This window comes from Camelus dromedarius, chromosome 31, assembly GCF_036321535.1.
Source record: "Camelus dromedarius isolate mCamDro1 chromosome 31, mCamDro1.pat, whole genome shotgun sequence".
Lineage (NCBI taxonomy): Eukaryota > Metazoa > Chordata > Mammalia > Artiodactyla > Camelidae > Camelus > Camelus dromedarius.
In genome coordinates this window covers 14198678-14220062 of record NC_087466.1, presented here as the reverse complement: position 1 = coordinate 14220062, position 21385 = coordinate 14198678, and the positions used below count along the sequence as shown (strand labels likewise).

Below are 21385 nucleotides of genomic sequence, written 5' to 3'. Positions count from 1 at the left end.
AGATTGTGTGCAGGTTGGCCGCCCAACCCCTGTGTTGTTCAAGGGTCAACTGTATTAGTGACATTAACGTTATTGAGTGCTGACCATGTGTAAGTGCCAGGTGTTTTGCACACAGTATCTTGTTCAGTTCTCACAATCACTGGTGAGCTGAGGGCTTATATTATCCCCCAGAATTAGTTTCCTGGAGCTGCCATAACAAAGTACCATCAACTTGGTGGCTTCAAACAACAGCCATTTATTCCCTCACAGGTCTGCAGGCTAGAAGTTTGAAATCAAGGTGTCCGCAGGGCCGTGCTCCCATCAAAGGCTCTGTGGGAGAATCCTTCCTTGCCTCTTCCAGCTTCTGATGGCTCCGTATGTTCCTTGGCTTGTGGCCGCATCCCTCCAGTCTCTGCGTCCATCCTCACGTGGCCTCCTCTGAGTGTGTCTCCCTGTGCTCTGTCCTCTTGATTTAGGGCCCACCCTCAATCCAGAATGATTTCACCTCGAGATCCTTAACTAGTTACAGCTGCAGAGACCTCATTTCTAAATAAGATCACACTCTGGGGTTCTAGGTGGACATGGATTTGGGAGGACGCTCCATTTTATAGATGGTGAGACCGAGGCAGCTGACTTGCCCAGACTCATGCAGCTAGAAAGCGGTGCCCACACTCAGAGTGGTACCTAATGAGGACGCCCGAAGTGTGTTATAAACAGCAAGTCCCAGGAAGTGGATAAAGGACGGACTGATGCTGAGGGAGGGTGAAATTGGCAGAGGCAGCTGGTGTTACTTTCCCCTCACCCTTCCATTTTATTTGCACGTCTTGCCCCAGTCATCATTCCTGTGATCCCTGAGACTTGACTAGTAATTTGAATCTAAATACGTGCTCAGGATTAGGACATGTCTGGAGAAGGGAGCTGATCGGAAGTTTTCCCCATTCCAGGAGAAGGGAAGCAGGCACAGAGCCAGGGCCCTTCTCGACTCTGCCGCCGTCCAGTCCTCCCTGCCTCCCTCATAGACACTCGAGCCTGGATGTGCATACAGGTCACCTGCAGGTCTGGTTCAAATGCAGATTCTGACTCTCTTCGTCTGGGTGGACCTGAGACTGCATTTCTCACCAGCTCCCAGGAAGCGCTGATGCTGCAGGTCCGAGGACCGTACCTTGAGTAGCAGACCTTGGGGGTGAGGAGTCTCTGGATCATTCTACTTGGAAGGGCTAGTAAGTCATTGAAGGCTACTGCTCACGTCCACCTCAGGGATGCAGAGCAGCGCTGCCCCCATCCTGATGAAAAGTGACGCTCTCGGGGATTCCTGCCCTGCCATCCAGATCTCTCTTTATGTGGCTTGTAGGCCCCTAAACTGAAGAAACCAGCTCAACTTATGGTAAGCTGCAGTGTTAGCGAGCCAGTGTGTGAAGGCCCCAGCCCCAGCATGCTGTCCATCCCCTGCAGATCTGTGGGAGGCCCCGCATCACCCACCCTATCCTTGCACGTGGCATCCTCTTAAGTGAAATTCTGAATTTATAGGTGCCACACCAGCTGGATGGTGATGCGGCTTCTTGAGGGGTGATTGCCGTGTCTGTCAAAAGTACATGACCTTTGTTCGGGGGGTGGGGAGGTACGCTGTGGGGATTGTTTTGCTGTTAATAAAGGATGAGGGAGGCCATTTCTCAAACTTTGGTTGGTTTGGGGCCTCCAAATACAAACATACTGATGAGGCTTGTCACTGTTGCTAACTTTGTGCCCCCAGAGGAAATTCTGGTTAACCACAAAGAGGGGAAGGGGCGATTTAGCAACAAGGGGGGAATCTGACAGTTGATCCAAGAAAGGGTGCTCGCAGGTGAGTTTCCTGAGCAAGCCTAGGCTTGGGGGATTCTCTTTTGTTGGGCTGACCTAGAGAGGCTTTTGGGCTGTTCCCCACCCCTACTCCGTTGCTCCTTCCCCCTTCCTTCTTCCTGGACACCAGCAGTGAAACCCTAGATTCTCTCTTGGAACAACTACCAAGGGGAAGCGTGTACTTTCACTCTTCTGGGCAGGAACCCAACATGCCACTCTGTACCCCTCAGCTGCTGAAAATACGGATATAATAAATCTTCCCCAGATGAACTCAGTACACTTCCCGGGAGGGTGTGCATTTTGGGAAGAGGCTTCTTGTGCAAATACAAATAGATCACTGTGGTAGACCTTATAGCTCCCTGTGTCCCACTTAAATCAGACCCCAAAGCCACAGAGATGCCACATTCTGAGTTTTCTAGGTCAGACCCATGGCAGACAGAATACTGGCCCCCCAAAGATGGCCACGTTCTAATCCCCAGAACTTGTGAATATGTTACTGTACATGGTAAAGGGACTTTGCACACGTGATTAAGTTAAGGCTTTTGAGATGGGGAAGCTGTCCTGGATTATTTGGGTGGGCTCAGTGTGATTCCAAGGGTCCTTATAAGAGGGAGGCAGGAGAGTTAGACACAGTAGTGAGATGTGATGACAGATGCAAGAGGGAGGAGTAATGCAGGAGAGGGGCCATGAGCCAAGGAATGCAGGTGGCTCTTGTCTAGAAGCTGAAAAAACAAGGAGATGGATTCTCCCCTAGAGCTTCCAGAAGGAACCAGCTCTGCCAACACCTTGATTTTAGTTCTGTGAGACTATTTCGGACTTCTGACCTATAGAACTATAAAAGGATAAATGTGTGTTGTTTTAAGCCACTAAGTTTGTGTAATTTGTTACAGCAGCAACAGGAAACTATTACAGAGGCCTGCTCATCCCCTGGAATACCCTTGTGAGGCTGTGTGCCCATGTTTTATATGATCAGCGTGCTTATTATACCTGGAAGCCTATGGATCACAAAAGCCCCACTCCCTGGGTTCCGTTCTTACACAGAGTAACCAACTCCTCCTGGTTTGCCCGGGACTTTACCAGTTTTGTCACTGAAAGTCCCAAGTCCTGGGAACCCCCTCAGCCTTGGACAAACCAGGACTAAATCCTAGCTACTCACTTACTTAGTTGTGTGACTTTGAGCAAGTTACCTAACCTTTTCTGTGCCTCAGTTTCCCCATCTGCAAAACAGGGATAACGACGTTTGTTGTGAGAACTAACTGAGCTAATAAATAGAATGCTGCCTAGCCCATAGTAAGTGCTCAATAGATACTAGCTTTTATTATTACATGAGACCAGGTAGGGTACAGAAATCCCTGGAGTTGCTTTGTTAAGAAAGAAATCATATTCTTGAAATTCTCAGGCTGGCTTGAATCTCCTTAAATATTTGTCTTTCTTTACCTTGTTTTGATCACCAGGGAGCCCCTCCCTGCTCTCTGAGCCCATGAAGACTTGTTTTGTTGGGGGCAACGTAACGCTCACCTGCCAGGTGTCTGGAGCCTACCCCTCGGCCAAGATCCTGTGGCTGCGGAACCTCACACGGCCCGAGGGAGTCATCCAGCCCAACGGCCACTATCTCATCACCCAGAGTGGCCAGAGCTCCACCCTCACCATCCGCAACTGCTCCCAGGACCTGGACGAGGGCTACTACGTCTGCCGGGCTAGGAACCCCGTAGGGGTGAGGGAGGTGGACATCTGGCTGAGTGTGAAAGGTGAGTGATGGAAGTGGCCCCAGAGGAGGAGGGTTGAGAGCTTCAGAGGACCTGGCACCAGCGGGGAGCAGCTTGGTGCTTCCCTGCACATGGGGCACTGCCATCTGGGAGAAGGCATAGTGCTTGCCTGTGGCTTGACAGGACGGATGGGAAAATTATTGTCCAGTCCTAAGTCTCTAACATTGGGCTAAAAAATTATTTAACATCTGTTATATCCTAAAGGAAAAAAATATATATATTAGAAATACACATAAATACCAAAATATATATTAAAATAATACATGTATAAAATATATTTAATTACATATATGTAAAATGTAAGTTATGAAACATAATAGCAAAATGAACACCCAAGAAACTACCATCCCCCTTAAGATACAGAACAGTGCCAGCATTCCCGAAGTGACCTGTAAGTAGTGTGGCCAGATTTAAAAAACAACAGCAAAGCTAAACAAACAGGATGCTCACATAAATTTGCATTTCAGAAAAACAAAGAATAATTTTTTTAATGTAAACATGTCCCAAAGATTGCATGGGACATAATTTATTCTAAAAAATTATTCATTGCTTATCTGAAATCCGAATTTAATTGGGCATGCTGAATTTTATCTGGCAACCCTACCTGCACGCTGGTTTCCAGTCTCATCCTGGGCCTTCTGAAAAAGGTACCCACCATCCTGAATGTCATGTTTTATTTAAGAAAACTTTTGCTACATATGTACACACTTTGAAATAATACATTATTTGTGTTTGTTTTAGGGTTTTAAAAAATGGTTGTTACCATACAAATTTCGCCTTTTTGTGTCTTGCCTTTTTAACTGCACATTTTGTTTCCAGGATTTGTTCGTTCGATGTACATAATTATACTTTGTACCCCTTCCCTGCTGTATGATTTTCCATTATGTCACTATTCCACAACTGAGTTATTGATTTTCCTGCTGACACGTTTGTATTGCTTCTGGCTTTTTTGTTTGTTTGTTTTGATGAACAATGTTGCTATGAAAACCGTTTACCCAGCCCTTTGTGTACATACATCTGGGTTACCAGGTAAATATTTCCCTAGCATATATGTACAAGGAGTAGACATGAAGGGTTATAGGTTATGTGCATTTTTATCTTTCTAACACTATATTATTTTCCAAAGTGGTTATACCAATTTCCATTTGCATCAGCAGTATATGATGAGTTGTTCCACATTTTCACCCACAGGCTTTGTGATTTTTGCCCATCATGTAGGTGTAAAATGGAACCTCACTGTGGCTCTAATTGGAATTTCTCTGATTGCTAAGAAAGCTGAGCATTATTTCATATGTTTATTTTCTATTTATATTTCTTTTGTGAAGTAGATATTTGTGTCTTTTGACATTTCCCCTTTCTGATAGATACGTAGGAGTTCTTTAGAAATTCCACATGCTAATTCCTCATTAGTTTCACATGTTACAAATAGCTCCTTTCAGGTTGTCTTTCTCGCTTTATGGTATCATTTGATATGCAGGCGTTTTGACTTTAACGTTGTTGATTTTGTGAATCTTTTCTTGTATCATTAGCAATGTTTGAGTCTTAAGAAATCCTTATCTATCCTACGGTCATGAAGATAGTCTCCTATATTTTCTTCTTAGAGGTTTAACATCTGCTTTTCACAATTAAATCTGTAGTCCACATAGAATTGATTTTTATGAATGGTGCGAGGTAGAGATCGTTTCCTCCCCCACCCCCAATTTGGATAACCATTTGTTCTAGCACCACTTTTACTCACTAATCTGACATATATCAAGTCTCCTTTTATGTGCAGACCTATTCTTAGATTATCTATTCTGTTCTGTTGATCACTTTATTGCGGCACCAATAACTCATGCTCTTAATTGCTGTAGCCTTGTGAACAGTCTTGATGTGTGGAAGACACAGAGATTTTAACTTTCCAATGTTCTTTTGCATCACATGCTTCATTTGATTCCCACAAACTGTCTGATATTTATCTTGCCCTACAGAGAGGTCATATGCCTTGCCCAAGGTCGTGAAACCAAGATAAGAGTAGGATCCAGGCAGAGAAGGGGACGTGTTGCCCTCTGAGGTGCAGGAGTATCAGGTAGGATGAGTCAAAGGTGTGAATTGTCTTTGCAGAACCTTTAAACGTCGGGGGAATTGTAGGAACCATCGTGAGCCTCCTTCTGCTGGGACTGGCCATCGTTTCCGGGCTGATGTTGTATTACAGCCCTGTGTTCTGCTGGAAAGGTAAGGGCTTCCTGGAACGGTAAGGGCTTTGTGAGTCCCTCTGCTTCTTGAGAAGGTGTGGGTAGGGGAATGTGACCCCCGTTATGTTCCCACCCGAGGTCCCATTCTATAGGCTTGCAAGTTGAGTCCAGATGTGCCATAATGAAGCAGTAAGTACCATTCCTGCACACCCTGTCATCTCTCGGACTCGGCCAGTTTTCTTATTGTCCATTCTTTTGTAAATGTTGGATCGATTAGAAACTTTTGTGAGGCTGACGTGGATGTTACTGGATATTAACGTTTTTTCCTTTCTCCTTTCAGTAGGAAACACTTTCAGGTGAGTGTTCCCTAGACTCAAGTCAAAAGCCTATTTCCATGATCTGTCTTCACTGACATTTTGTTTCCTTTCACAAGAACAATAATCACCACCACCACGGGGGACCCACCACGTGCCAGACTCCGAGCTGGGGGCTTCCTTAGGCATTACTGTAGACCCCTCTGTGAACGCTTCAGGGTGGTGCTGGCGTCTCCGTTTCCCAGACAAGGAGAGGGAGGCTCAGTGAAGCAAAGCAATTTCTGCATCCTCATCCAGGAAGCGAGTGGCCGTGCCTGCATTCAGTCCCAGGTCTGACTGATTCCAAAGTCTGTGCTCTTTTTACAATGCCAGACCTCAGGGCGAGGTGCCCTGCTGGTTTGTCACTGAGGCATAAAGACAGCGTGTATGTATTGAGCCTCGTCACTCATGCATTTATTTAATATAATTTTCTAGAAAGAGCTAACAGGAAGAGTAAGTCATAGTCTTACAGCATATTTTGGAAGACTAGTCTGAGCATGCTCAGAAGCCCCTCCCAAAAGAAACCTCAGTAGGGGCAAAGCAACTAAAGGGAACTTGTATATTTTACTCCCTAAGGAGATTCTGGGTGGGAGCAAAGAACTCTTCTCTTTGCTCCTCTTATTCATTTATAACTGGGCTATTACTGTTCTGGGACCATCTTTCATGGGAACGTGTTATCTTTACTGCCCTGTTTCTGAGGCCACTCTGGAATGAGACTGACATTCCCCAGGCTTATTTCTCACAGGAGGTAGCAGCGGGCATAGTGGAAGAAGGCTTTGGAATCAGTGGACCTGGATTCAGATTGCAGCTCTGCCATTCAGGCCTGTGGCTCCTGGAAAATCCCTGACCCTCTCTGAGCCTTTGTCTCCTCATCTGTTTCTTAGAGGAGGATGGTGAGGATTAAATGAGAATGCAGGGCTCCTCGGACTCTGACCGCCCGTGAAATGTACAATCTAGCTGGGCTGGCCAAACTAGCAATGAACTAGAGAACAGTCAAGGCTAAACTGCCGCCCGTGGACTCCACATTCAGTCATAGTTCAAGGCTTTGGGGGAGGGAGAGAACTTCCTTGAATAATGAGAAGGAGGAGAAATTTCAGTAAATGGAATAGAAATAAGGGCATTTCAGGAAAGGAACAGAGCATTTGTGTATGTGCCGTGAGGGTGACTGAAATGGTAGGGGCTTGGGACAATGAGGTCACCTGCCCGAGAAGCAGCAGGGTGGGGGGCACCCAGCACCAGATATGGTTATCTATCCGATCTGTGGCAGCATCTCTCTGAGAGGTTACAATCCCACTGTCACCTCATGACTCAGCCAACTTGAACGCATGAAGAATTTTCCATGTTACCAAAGGGGTTGCAAAGGAGCAAGTGTTTTCCTATTCAGCGAGGGCTGAAGTTGGAGAAAACAGAATCTCTTCTTGATCGTTTCTCCCCTTTTGGAAATTAGGAGGCAAGACGGGGGTGATGTCATGGTTTTGGTGGATTCGGAAGAGGAAGAGGTGGAGGGAGAGGAGGATGCTGCAGAGGAGGAAGAGGAGGAAGCAGATGAGAGGGAGGAGTCACCAAAAGAGATAACCAAGTACGGCCACATTCACAGAGTGACCGCCCTGGTGAATGGGAACGTGGACCCGGTGGGCAGTGGACTCCAGGCCCTGCAGGGTAAGCTCTTTGTGGGTCGTGGTGAGCTTCCCAGGAAGAAATCCCTAAGGATCTGGTGTTTTAAAGGCTGGGAAATATCGTTAAGAGGTTAACCTAGAATCTGAGAATCTACTATCAACTACGAGCACAGCAATTAAATTGACAAGTGTTTATCAAGGGTCCGCTCTGGGAAAGGCACAAGGTTGGCATCGTCAGGCACCAGAAAAGAGAGATGGATGGTGAGGAGCTTTATGAGACCAACTAGGGTGAAGGGACTAAAACAAGAGGGGAGAATTAAAACAGAAGGAAGGTCTAACCCACTCTCTGAGGGGGCAGTAGAGGCACTGTGGCAAGAAGGAATTTGATTAATTGCCTGATGAATGATAATGTGTAAAAATCACAGGACCTCAGGAGAAAGATGAGAGTCTTGAGGGGTGCGCTGGTCAGGAGACGTTTCATGGAAGAAATGGGCTACGAAGCCCATCTTTCAGGACAGCTGAGTTTGACTAACCAGAGAGGAGAGGGTGGTCCAGGGTGGGGAATGGCCTGAGCCAAGAGTACGTAGAGGCGGAATGTCAAGCAGGTCCAGAGGACTTTGAGCCGAAAGAAGAGGTAAAAGCTGGGACACACACCCTGCCCCACCTGCTCCTCCATGCACGTCACCTCTAGTCCTCAGGAAAGGACTAGAAGTCAATGTGACTGAAGACTGATGGGGAAACAGAGTCACCTCTGTTGAGATCACTCAGAGTCGGGTCTGCTTTTCCCCCCTGCACAGATGACAGCAGTGAGCAGCAGAGCGACAGCCCTCAAGAAGAAGACAGGCCAGTCTGAAGAAGACAACTGTTCTTTGTCATCCTGTCTTAAAAGCTTGGAAAGCTGCATTGAAGATGAGTTTTGTATTCGGCTTTACTTGACTTGCACCCCTGCCTGAGGGCTTAAAACGGTTCAGGGCTCTCAGCAAAAAAAGAAAACACGCACTTCTTTCCTTCCTCCCCTCCCCGCCAAGTTGGTTTGATTTGCTGTCAGTTTTCTCAGCGATGTTGAAAAGCTTCGGGAACGGGCAGTGTGTGTGGTATCCGAGGTGCCCCTGTCGCTGTGACCCCTGGCTTCCTCCAGGTTGACTGATGCTGAGTTGGAGAGAGCAGGAGTCGGGGAGGCACTTGGCCTCCGTGCCCTTTGCCACTATTAAAGGTCTGTAAGCAGCCTGCCCCGGGTGCGAGGGAATAGTGTGGGAGTGATAAGGACACTTCCTTTTCCCCTGCCCAGGTGAGCTGAGGAGCCAAGCAAACATCAGCTCTCTGGAAAGGGCGAGGAGGTGTCAGCTACTGATGCTCATCAAAGGGAGGGAGTTTTGTTCAGGTTTTGAGTCGGAAACACCTGCCTTGCATCTGGATCCTCCTATGCACCTGTTTCATGGGCTTGGGTGTGTAGTTTTACCTCTCCCCGGGCCTCAATTTCCTCACCTGTGAAACAGGTGAAATCACACCTGCCTTCCAGGGTTACGATGCGGACTGAGGTTCTTTAGGATGCGAAAGTGCCTACGGGGTGCTTTGTAGATGTTGCCATCTTCGCCTTTGTCTTACCTAGTGGAAGAAAAAGTGTCCGCCGTTCAGTTACCAGCGCTGCCCTGGCCTTTCCCTCTTCTTTGTAGAATGGTTTCAGACCAGGGCATGATCAGAGGATTTTTGCTCTCCCTGGAGATAAAATTCTTCCCAAAAGGGGTAGGGGCCGATAAGAGGAAATGCCTTTTGTTAGAACCTCACATTTTCCAGAGCTCCATATTTACAGAAAAGCCTCTTAGGTGGTGCACTATTAGCTTTCAGACTTTCGCATCCTTCCTTTCTCCTGTGGCTTTGGAAGAGGCAGGAGAAACGTTTTGTAATGGAGTATCTGGTGATATGTACTCCTTAGGCAGACCAGTTCACCTGGCCTCCATTTCTCCATCTCAGAAATGGGAATGGGAAAACTTCCTTCCTACTTCTTAAGGACATTATGAGGATACGCTGCTCAATGATGCTAAGTTTGGAATGAAAATTACATGTGCGTTTAAGCTGCTGATATTTCCAGTAGATCCCTGTACAGTTTAGAGATTTGTTTTTCTTTCTGATTTCATACTAATCTCTTAAATGTCAGGGACCTTATAAGGGTGTAAAATCTGTGTGCTAAACTTGAAAATCTGATTTGAATTTGCACTCTTTAATGTTGCATATCCTGCAAGCCTCGGCAAGACCTAGGGCTTAAAGGAGAACTTCCCTCCTTCAATAACAGGGCTTGGGATTCCCAAGATGAGGAGCCGGTCACCTGCGGGGCTACCCTGCAGGTGTGAGTGGGGGACGTCCATTTTCTTGGATGAAGGAACTACACTGAGGAAGTCACTGGAAGGGATCCCTGTCCCCTGCTCAGAACACTGGGGAGATCAGAAACTAGCCATGCAGTCCACCCCCGAGGAATAGCTGTGAGCTGCAGTTCTCTTGTTAGGCTGGGTTTTTTGCTGCATGGAACCTCACATACTTAACCACTCTAACCAGTCTGAGTTAGTGTCATTTCAGAACAGGAAACTTAGACAGGTTGTGTTTAAAAGTCACTGAACACTGAGCTAATCTCTCTTTTAGAGTCTTCGATGTATCCACTCCCAGATCTGACAGTCCACTATGTAGAGGCAACCATATTATAAAAAAGGAAAAGGCAAAGGAACTGTAGGGGACAAAGTCTCTAGCTGGGAGTGCAGAGAATGATTTGCAAGATCACTGAGACACTTCCTGCAACATCCTCTTCTCTTGCATGCACACCTGATGATAGGAAATCTTCGAGGCAGGATTTTTCCACTAGCAAATGCAAGCTTTCAGGGCCTCGGTGCCAAACATTATAAACCCTTGACCAGCTGAGCTGTGACTGCTGTCACTTATATCTGAGTCCTATGTGCACAGATAATATTGTTGGGTCAGCTAAGAGCCAGGTACTGGGGGTCTTTTTTTAAGGATTTTTAAAGAATTAGGGCTTTTTTTCCCTTTTCTTTAAGGTGATCCATCCCCAAATCCACCAGCATGCTGACAGTGGGTTACAGGCTTTGTGTGGCAAAGTCCAACATGTTATATTGTGCTTTTAAAACATCTTATCTGAATGTATTGTGAACTGAGACCAGGAGATCTGCTTATCAGAACCAGGAAGATGAACTCTTCAGGGCCATCACAACGGACGTTCCTTTTCCTCAAAACCTGGTGGACACTGGGGAAAGGGCTCCCATAATCCTGTGGCTTGGATGTCAGCTCACATTCTCACTAGCACATACTGACCCTACTACTGCAGCAAGGAAACCCACGATAGAAGATTTCCCTAACCCAGACACTGAAACCTGGAAAATCATTCTTGCTGGGTACAATGTATGATGATGCAGTAAGTGCCAACCGGTATTTCTCACAGTGGTCCTGGCCAGGAACTGCTGCAAAAAGAAAGAAACAGATCCCTCTCTGCGTTATTTGCATTTTAATATTTGATGTTTAGGGGGGTTTGGGAGAAATTCATTCTGAGGTTATAATATGGATTTTTTTTAAGGTTATGGAATAAAGCTATTTTTAAATAAAGGCTTTAGTGATCTTTATTTAAATAGGATTAGTAAACTGAAAAGATTTGGGGAAATGGGTTTGCCGTCCACATTTGTTTTTAAACTAGGTTTCCTAGTATTGATAACAATATTGTCCTCTTTGCCATTTTATTCATTTCTGTGACTTTTGGATATTACCCCCCTCTCCCCAGTCTGCCCCAGAAACCTGTTCTCCATTCTTTTCACTCTGCATATCCTCAAACACATGCCTCTTTTTGGTCAGACTGCATGCTTCCTACATTAAGGGGCTAGGGTGGGAGTCATCATGGAGCAGAACTGATGGACTGTCTGCAAAGACAATCTTTATCGGCTGTCGGTTCCCTGTAGTGGTTGGTGGTTTTGGAGTTCTTCACCAGGCTCAGCTAACTGTAGTCCCCACAGTGTCTCCCCTCACCTCCCACTTGAAGTGGCTCCATTCCATTCCCTATTCCTGTTCTAGGCCTTTCTCTTGGGTCGTTCCTCTCTCCCCGCTTTCTTTACTTCACTCTAAGCTTCCTAAGCTCTAATCAAAGCTGTCCCAGCTTCACTTCACCTCCTTTCTAACCAAACTCAGGCTTCCTACCTTAGCCTCCTTTTCCCAGGTTCTTTTTAACCCAGTCCCTCCATTTCCATGTTGTGTGTTTAATCCAAGACTGTTTCCCCAGCCCCTCATTTTCCCTCTGCCTGTTTTCACTTCTGTTTCCTGCTGTCCCTCAAGCCCCGTGGGTCACCCATGTTCACCCAGCTTGTCCATTTCTGGAACCCACTCCCTGTGACCCCTCTCTCTGGCTGGCTGCTCCTTTCTCACAGCCCCTTTTTAACCGCGGCATGGTCCGTTCTCACTCCCCCATTTTCCGATGGGCTTTCCTTTTTCTGGTTCCCATTTAAGAAACAAAAACAAAAAAGCCCGGCGGCTTACTTCTTCCTCTTATCGTCCACTTTTATTCCTCTACCTCGTCTCCCATTTACCCTCCGAGCTCCCGGCCTCCTCAGGCGCCCAGTCTTATTCTCCAGCCTCATTACTTCCCTCTTTCCAGTGTTTCCGGGCCCCACTATCCCCCTAATTCTCTCCTGTCTTCGCTTTTTGTATCCCCAGTTCTGATCCCTAGTGTCTTCAAATCCTCCGTCCTACTTGCTCTCCCCTCGGTTTTTTACCGGGTTCCCACCCCTCTCCTGTTTTCACTCTGTCCCCTCTCTTCCAGTTTCCTCCTCCCCTTCCTCCGTTTTCGCCTCAGCCCCACTGCACCCCCCTTTTCAGCCACATGTCCTCCCTTCATCCCAGTTACAACCTGGCCCTGTACCCCGCCATCCCGGTTTCTACCCCGTCCTCCTCTTGCCCCTAAGACCCTGCTCCCCCCAGGTCTCCTAGCCCGCTCTTCCACCCCCGTTTCTTCTCTAATTCCCCTCGCCGCCCTTCGTTTCCCGCAGTCCCGCCCACCCCATTTTTTCCGTCAGCACGCCGCCCCCCACCCCCAGCTCGGGTTATATTCTGTCCGCACGCTGCCCACCCCGGGTTTATCCCGCCCCCACCCCCCTTTCCCCTCTATCCCGCAAGCCCCCGGCTTCTCTGCCCGCATCCTCCCGCTTTTTCTGCCAGCCCTGCTCCCCTCCTCCCCGCCCCTTTGATTCTGCCCGCGTCCACCTGCCCTCCTCCCCCATTTTCCCCTCAGCTCCGCTTCCCCCACCCCCCAGTTTTTCCTCCTGCCCGCACACCCGTGATTTCCCCCTCAGCTCCGGTCTCCCCGCCCCGGGTCGGATCCCTCTCGCGTCCACCTGCCCCCCACCCAGTCCCCGCCCGCGCCCCCACCTCCCCTCAGCCCGGCCGCCGGGTTTTCTCGCGTCCCCCCAGCCCCGCCCCCTGCGCGTCCCCGCCCGCGCCCGCCGCCATGTGACGGGAAGCAGCTGATGGCCTCTCCGGGCGGCGGCGGCGGGCGCGGCGGCGGCGGCGGCGGCGGCGGCGGCGGCGGCGGCGGCGGGGCTGGGGCGGGGGCGGGGGCTGGGGCGGGGGCCGGGGCGGGGGCGGCATGAGGACCGGCGGCCCGGGGGGCTGAGGCGCCCGCCGCCTGCCGCGGGGCCGCGCGCGTCCTCCATGGAGGCCGGAGGTGAGTGGGGCCGCGGCGCGCGCCCTCCCCGCGCGCGGGGCCGGGCCCGTTCCGCGGGGGTGGGGCGCGGGCTCGGCCGTCGAGGGGGAGGGGGAGGGGGAAGGGAAGGGGGGGCCTGGCCTGGGCCGTCCGCGTCGGCCGGCGGCGGGGTGCGTGCCCGGCGCCCAGCTTTGTTTCACTTTCGCTGTCAGCAGTCGCCACCCAGCCTCCCGCCGCCGGCCGGACCCGGGGGGGACCGGCCTCTGCGTGGCGAGGATTCCCACCCCCTCTCCCCTCCCGAGACAGTGGGGGGCCCGACCCCGACGCCCCGGTGGGACGCGGGGGGCGCCAAGCCCTGAGGGGGTGGGTGCCCCGGTGCCAGGTGACCCCCTCGAGGTCTGGGTGGACGTCCGTTCTGCCCCTTTAGAAGCTGTGTGATCGTGGATGAGCCACTTAAGCCAAGTCTGTTTTGTATCTGCAACATGGGCTAATAATAGTACCTGCCTCCGTGGGAAGTTGGGAGCTTCCCAGACTTGCCTGTGCATACAAATGGGGTCTGGGGTCCTTATTAAAACACATATGTATTGCTAGCCTCTCCCAGTAGAGACTGATTTGTAGAGCAGCTGCGATGCTGATCCCTGGTGGCATAGGTATAGGACAAGTTTAGGTGCACTGATGGGTGAAGTAGTTGCCTCTACCCTTGTTAACAGCTGTCATCAGAAGACGGTGTGCAAGGCAGACACTATTGGATATACTTGGAGGGTCAGCCCAATGAGCAGGCAGTCTTGTGGGAATGGTGTGTTTGTTATGCAAAAGCACAACCTCAAGTCCTTCAGACTTCTCCCTTCCAACCGCTTTGTCCCTGAGCCCCACTAATGTAGAAATTTGGAGTGAACTTGTGATTTATTCTGGGAGTCCCAGCTCTTGAATATACTCCCATGCTTAAAGGCAGTTTACCTTAGGGGAAATTCTCAGAAGGGGTCAAGGCCTAAGGCTCAGAATTTGTTCCAGAACCGCTTTGTGTTCTTTCAGTGAAGTTCAAGCTTCATCCTGGTCTAGAGGATACAGGTTGTGGGTGATTTTGTGTTTCCCTGGCTTGTTTGATGGAGCAGAGGCTGCAGATGGGCAGGTTGAAATCAGGGTATTCCCTGGGGTAGTGTAACTTTTTAATTTGGGAAATGACATTTCTTTGTTGGCTGGAGTCAGGCATTCAGTAAAAGATGTAGAGGTAGCTTTCTCCACCTTCCCATCTAGTTAAGGGCTTTTCAGTGAGTGTGTTATCCATAGACTCTTTCTTTTTAAATGGCCCCTACTGTTTGCCTGAAATCTTATGTGAATCTCTTTATAGCTTCCGCTGTCATTTTCATTGACTCCTTTTAGTTAAATCTGAAATCGATCTGGACCTAGCCTCCCTTTTTAGCAGGAATCTGTTTCCAGTTCTGGGTTTTTTCTGATGATTGACGATGGTGTTTCTGGGTGTGGGCAGAGCTGTTGAGAGCTGCCAAGCTCCTGTTTAAAAAAAAAAAAAAAGAAAGCCAGAGTTTTACATTCTTTTGAACCTGAATAACAGCCCATTGTAATGTGATTACAATGGACAACAGCAGAAATCTTCAGAGCAGTGATTAGAATGCATTTATTCATTCAGATATTTATTGAGTATCTACTATGTGCCAGGCACTCTTTAGGCCATTGCTGGTTGATAGAAATATAATGTGAGACACATGTGTAATTTGAAATGTTCTAGAATGTTTTAGTACCTTCATTTATAAAAAGTGAAGCAGGTGAAATGGATTCTAAAATTATATCTTTGTCAACCCAGCATATCTAAAATATTATCATTTCAACATGCAATCACAATTACTGGAAATCTTTAGATTTTCTTTCTTTCTTTCTTTCTTTTTTGGTACAAAGTCTTCGAAATACAGAGTATAGTATGTACCAAACAACCCATCTTACTTTGGACTTGCCATACTTCAGAAGGTTAGTAACCACGTGTGGCTCGTGGTTCCTATATTGGACAGCTCAGCCCAATAGCAGTGAACTGTTTGGAGTTGGGGAGAGACACCAGTCACATAAAAGGAACAAGTAAGCAATCAAGAAAAGGTGGGTGAGTGCTGGCTATAAAGAAAAGACAGCGGAGTGAAAGGAAAGTGACTGGGCCACTTTGGATGGTGAGGCCGGATAGGTCTCTGAGGAGGTGACATCAGCACTGAGGCCTGAAAGGTGATACACAGCAGCCAGGAGAAGATCTGGGGCCAGCCAGGCAGTTTTCTAGGCTAATGGAACATCTGATGTAAAGATCCTGGGGCAGGACAAATCACCAGGCTTCCTGCCAGTGAGGGTCATTCATAGCTTCCATCCCTATGTTAAGGTTAGTCTCCTTTCAGAGGAGAGGCCCAGAGTAAATGTATCTTTCCACTCGGCCTGATTTTCCAAACACATCCCAAAGTTTAATTAGAAAACTCTGGGGGAGGGTCTAGCTCAAGTGATAGAGTGTGTGCTTAGCGTGCATGAAGTCCTGGGTTCAGTCCCCAGAACCTCCTCAAATAATAAACTTGATAACTTCCCCTACCCCCTGCCAAACTAAAATAAATAATATGATAAATAAATAAAGTATTTAAATAAAGAAAACTCTGATACATAGAACTTTTCTCCAAGAAAGTCCAGGGCAGGTACAATCCCAGATGAAGCAGGATCCTTTCTTGTTTTTTATTTTTGTTTTTTAAAGTTCTGCACTAATTATGGCTTTCTTTTCCAGCAGGCAAGCTTAGTTTAGGCCCAGACTCCCTTTCAGAATTTCTTTAGTTCCTTGGGTTTTTTCTTCTTTTAGTTCTTGGATTCCTGAGCCTGAAATACCAAGAGATTAAATCCCCAAATCACAGAAATAGAGTGTGAAATCTGGGTATGGCTTATGTTTAAGAAGCATTTCATGTGAAATGTTTGGCAAAGTCACCATAATAGTTAAAAGGGCTTCATTTCATTTATATTTAAAAAGGGATACCATGTGTATTTGTTCCACAAATATTTACTGATTGCCTGCTCTCTGCAGGGGACTGTGCTAGGCACTGGGGATAAATGTACAAGGTCCCTGCTCTGTGGAGTTGATGTCCTAGTTGAAGGGGAGAGATGGTTAATAATCATGATTGTGCTATAAAGAAAATAAAGTGAGGAGTTAGGAAGAACATCGACTTGGCTCTCTAAGGAGTTGTCATTTGAGCTGAGACCTGAATGAAGAGAAGGTGCCAGGCAGGCAGGCAGGCAGGCAGTCAGGCATGCATTCCAGTCCAGGAAAGTAGCTGGTGCAAAGGCCCTGTGGTCATAACTAATTGAGCCCAGTCAAGGGATGAGAGAAGGCCAGTGTGCAGGACTTCAAGAGCAGGGTGGGGATTTTATTCTGTTGAAACCGATCGCTTTGAGAGGTGAGGAGAATGGGTGATGGGGGCCAAAGAGGAAGCTGGGAGAGCGGTTGAAAGGCTGCTTAGTGAGAGGTGACGCTGCGTAGATTAGATAAGGTGATGTTGATGGGACAAGGTTGCATGGGTTCAAGTAGCAGCCATGAGATGGAAGGAAGTTAGGTCTGCCGAGTCTTTTGGAAGCTGACTCAATAGAACTTGTTAATGGATTTGGTTTGGGAGGTAAAGAAAAGAGAAAGCAAGGGTGACCCCTTTACATATTGTGTAGAGCCTCCATGGTATCAAAGGATGGATAATGTGCTTGCTGTGGGGGAAGTGAACTAAATGTGAGTATCATCAGGATGGAACAAAGAAATTTTCACCCAGGGCAAGTGATGAAAATGTACCTCCAGATCAGTCAGTGTCACTTAATATTTGACTACATCTAGTTTCTCAACCTCAGCACTGTTGACATTTTGAGTTTTCATTGTCCAGGGTTGTCCTGTGTGCTGCAGGATGTTTAACAGCATCTGTGGCCTCCACCCATTAGTTACCAGTAGCACCGCCCCTAGTTATTACAACCAAAATGTCACATATCCCCAGGGGGCAAAATTGCCCCCAGTTGAGAGCCACTGGACTACATGAAGGAGGCATTAACAAAGTGGGGCTTTATCACCTTAGGAAAATACCTAGAAATAATGAGAATAAAGAAAATACCACATGATTGCTGAATAACATTGAGAGACCTGTTTTGGATTTAAAATATAAAGTAACTTCTTAGCATACAGTTGTTCATATCCAGAGGAGTGTGCACGTATGGACAAGTAATTGTTTAAATAAAAGGATCGCATGTGCCAACACATACACATTTTCTAGGAGGAATTACCTGGGCCCGTAGAAATGCCGTTTAGACAGACCTGATATATTAAAACCTAAATTTACACATAGAAACTCAGGGAATGAATATTCTCTTTACAAAGGAAACTTCCTTAAATTTTCTTTGAATAGCAGAGCCACAAAAGCTTGGTATGATTTATTACAGTACAGTTCTATTTAAATACAGTTCTCAGCAATACACTGATTTCCTAAAACCTCATGTATTTTCCCAAACATTCCATACAGACACATATAAATATTATATACATATCTGCATCTTTACCATCTGTTTCACTGAATCGGGGTATCATGGGTCATATCGCCATTCTGTATCACTGAAAAAATACTGCCTTTTAAACTATGAAAAGTCACCACTTGACACAGCCTGATTTCAACAAGGTCAAACTGTAAGAAGACTTACAAAGATATGTCCTAAAATACACGAAATAGCTATTTAAATTAGTACCTATCTGGGAGTAGCTTTAAGAGGGTCAGTCTCAGAACTGCTAAAGTAGAACATACTCATCAGGCAGTGACCTCCTTCAGGAGGGAAGCCAGTTTTTATATTAGTGTGTGTCATAATCATAGTGGTCAGCAAATCAGTTCTGAAGGCCTTCAGCTTAGAAGCTTTGTCAGCCATTGAGAATCTCCCTTCAGAGTAGAGACTTGACCTTAGGACTGCCTTCCAGGTCCAGGAGGAAGCACCAGCCAGCCCAGCCCCTGCCCTTCGCAGGCCACCGTGCTAGGCCCCAAGAGCACAAGGGTTAAATTGTCCTGGCGTCTGAAGAAGGATGCCTAAATTCTAGTTTGAGGGGTAGACAGAACAGAGGGAAGTTGTTTACTACAGAAGAGAATGAAGTAAGCAGGGTGGGACTTGTTTCCGCTTAGATAGTGTGCGATCTGGGTTCACTTCTCAGTCGCTAATCTTGGTGGGATTCTCATAAGCAGAAAATAGGTCAGGTGTGAACGCGAATGAGTTGCTTGGGGCGCGATGTGTGGCCAGCATGTGACAGGCAGAGAGCCGTAAGGGAAAAGGGGCTGGGGCCGGTGGTGTGGGGTGGGAGGCCGGCGCTCAGCTGCCTTGATTGTGTAGGCAGGTGGGAGCCATGGAACATCTTTGAAAGAACTACCATGATGTGATGTGTGTTTCAGTTTTAGTGGCGTCCCTGGGGGCAGGAAAAGCGTATCAGGAGAGCCTTGTAAAAGATCTGGGCAAGATGGGTTGAAGGTTTAAGCCAGAACAGAGAGGAGATGGACGTGGGAGACAGATCAGGACGTCTGAGCGACAGGAAGCAGGGCAAGCGCTAAACGTGTCAGTCCTGCTGATGGGGCGGATGCTGGTGAGTGACTGGGAGCCTGTGACTCTCAGACCTTCCTCCTTTGCCCAGCTTCCCAGTGGCAGGTTCTCTTTGAAGACCTGCTAGTCTGCACCGTCTAGCGTGATTCTTGCCTGGTCTGTGTCCTCGCTTCCTCTTCAGGTATTTGTAGGAAAATGAGGCCTCCATCCACCAGGTCACCCTCACAAAGGTTACTCTGAGTCATGGTTGACCAGCAGTCAGGAGTGCCAGAACTGAGTAACCCCACTGGAATGTGGCCTGTGGCTACTGTTATTGCCCCAGGTCATTTAAATGACAACTCCCTCCCGGAATCCATAGCGTCCCTCTTTGCAGTGGGGAGACGGTGGCTTTCCTGTGTCTGAGTCAGCAAGGTGGTCAGAGCCTGGCTCTCCCCTTTCCTGGGAAGTGAGGGCGCTTACTTGAAGCATGCTGTCTCCTGTCCCAGAGGAACCACTGCTGCTGGCCGAACTCAAGCCCGGGCGCCCCCACCAGTTTGATTGGAAGTCGAGCTGTGAAACCTGGAGTGTTGCCTTCTCCCCGGATGGTTCCTGGTTCGCCTGGTCTCAAGGACACTGCATTGTCAAGCTGATCCCCTGGCCTCTGGAGGAGCAGTTGTAAGTTCTTTCACACTCCGAGGGATGAGGTGATCGGGGGGAAGACCAGCGCTTTCCCAGATTACTTCTTACCCTTTTGGGTCTCCCTGCCTGTGAGCAGGAGAGGGAAGGTGGCAGAACAGTTCAGGAACTGATCAGTGGGGTTTCCAGAGTTCCACATTCTGTACATGTGAAAATTCTATCGAGATTACATTAGCCCCAGGTTGTTTTTTTTTAACTGCTTTTTTGAGATAAAATTTACATATCATACCATTTGCTCTTTTAAAGGGTACAGTTCAGTGATGTATATTCAGTATATATTCAGTAGTATATTCAGAGTGTGTGTCCATCACCGTGAAACACTGTCGTCACCTCAGAAAGAAACCTACACCCCTTAGCCGTCACCCTCCAATCCCCCTCTGCGCCCCAGCCCCGAGCTGCCACTGATCTACTTCCTGTCTTCATAGATTTGCCTGTTCTGGACATTTCAGAAAAACCATGTCATATACTATGTAGTCTGTTTTGGGAGGGGAGCGGGCGGGGAAATTAGATTTATTTATTTATGTATTTATTAATGGAAGTACTGGGGATTGAACCCAGGACCTCTGTGCTATACCCTCCCCCTCGCACTGCGTAGTCTTTTGACTGGCTTCTTTCACTTAGGATACTGTTTTCACAGTTCCACGTTGTAGCACAACTTCGTTTCCTTTATTGCCAAGTAATACTCCATTTTATGGAGATAACCTCATTTTGTTTATAAGTTTATCAGCTGGTGAACATTTAGGTTGTTTCCACTTTTCGGATGTTACAAATAATGCTGCTGTGAAAATTCAGATACGAGTTTTTGTGTGGATATGTTTTCGTATACGTTTAACTGTTGGAGAGACTGTCCGACTGTTTTCCAAAGTGGCTGCACCATTTTACAATCCCACCAGCAATGCTGGAGATTTCCAAATTTTCCACATCCTCACCAACACTTGTTGTCTGTCTTTTTGGTCATAGCATAGCCCACCCTAGTGGGTATGAAATGACATCTCATGTGGGTTTGATTTGCATTTCCTTGATGGCTGCTGATATCGAGCACCTTTTCATGTGCTTTTTGGCCCTTTGCATATCTTCTCTGGAGAAATGTCTATTCAGATCCTTGGCCCATTTTAAAATTGGGTAATTGTCTTTTTATTACCTGCCAAGTTTAGTTTCTGATATTAACCAGCTTTTCTTTCTTTGGACTGGACAAGTCCTAGTGTCTGAATGCTTTGAGCTCCCAGTCAGATGGCCCAGGGTCTAATTTTTTTCATTTGTCCCAGGGCAACTCTACGTCTGTATTTATTTATTTAGCCAAAATTTGTTGCAAGTCTTACTTGCCTGACCCAGAGGCAGGGGCCGAGAATCCTGAAATAAATCAAACATGACCCCTGCCCTTGAGGGTCTCATTTGCTTTGCTTTAAGCATTACTTGTAAGGCGCGTGTTAGATTTCAGTTTTTTATAAGTTCAGTCTGAAACTTTTCGATGATAGGTAACGCTGTTGAGAGTTTGCAGAGATGGGTGCTCTGCACACTGCTGGGTTGAGGAGAATAAATTCGTGCACTTTCTGGAAGGAAGGCTGTTTGGCAGTAGGTGTCACGGACCTTAAGACTATTCTTCCTGCAGTTAGGGATCTCAGAAATAAGGTCATCCATTTACATACACTGATTTTCAACATGAAAGTAATCATATATTAGTTGAAAATCAGAAATAGTTTAAAATCTGGTGATGAGAGAGTGGTTAAGGAAATTGTGG

The 21385-nt window shown here is 47.4% G+C and overlaps 2 protein-coding genes across 6 annotated transcripts in view; both read left to right on the top strand.

Annotated features, from left to right (window-relative positions):
* VSIG10 (V-set and immunoglobulin domain containing 10) overlaps positions 1–11327 on the top strand; it is a 34766-nt gene extending 23439 nt beyond the window's left edge. For 2 of the 4 annotated variants that reach the window (XM_064481176.1, XM_031442822.2), the window contains 5 exons: positions 3270–3563; positions 5685–5795; positions 6096–6111; positions 7556–7767; positions 8522–11327. In XM_064481176.1, coding sequence (XP_064337246.1) covers positions 3270–3563; positions 5685–5795; positions 6096–6111; positions 7556–7767; positions 8522–8577 — 689 coding nt within the window. In that variant the 3' untranslated portion in view covers positions 8578–11327. The remainder of the gene's footprint in view (positions 1–3269; positions 3564–5684; positions 5796–6095; positions 6112–7555; positions 7768–8521) is intronic. The other 2 variants (XR_010378580.1, XM_031442825.2) reach the window with 2 other exon arrangements.
* Positions 11328–13323: 1996 nt separating this feature from the next.
* WSB2 (WD repeat and SOCS box containing 2) overlaps positions 13324–21385 on the top strand; it is a 26703-nt gene continuing 18641 nt past the window's right edge. The window contains exons 1-2 of one of the 2 annotated variants that reach the window (XM_064481175.1): positions 13324–13428; positions 19458–19626. In XM_064481175.1, coding sequence (XP_064337245.1) covers positions 13416–13428; positions 19458–19626 — 182 coding nt within the window. In that variant the 5' untranslated portion in view covers positions 13324–13415. Of the gene's footprint in view, positions 13429–19075; positions 19627–21385 lie in introns of those variants that run through there. The other variant, XM_031442827.2, reaches the window with a different exon arrangement.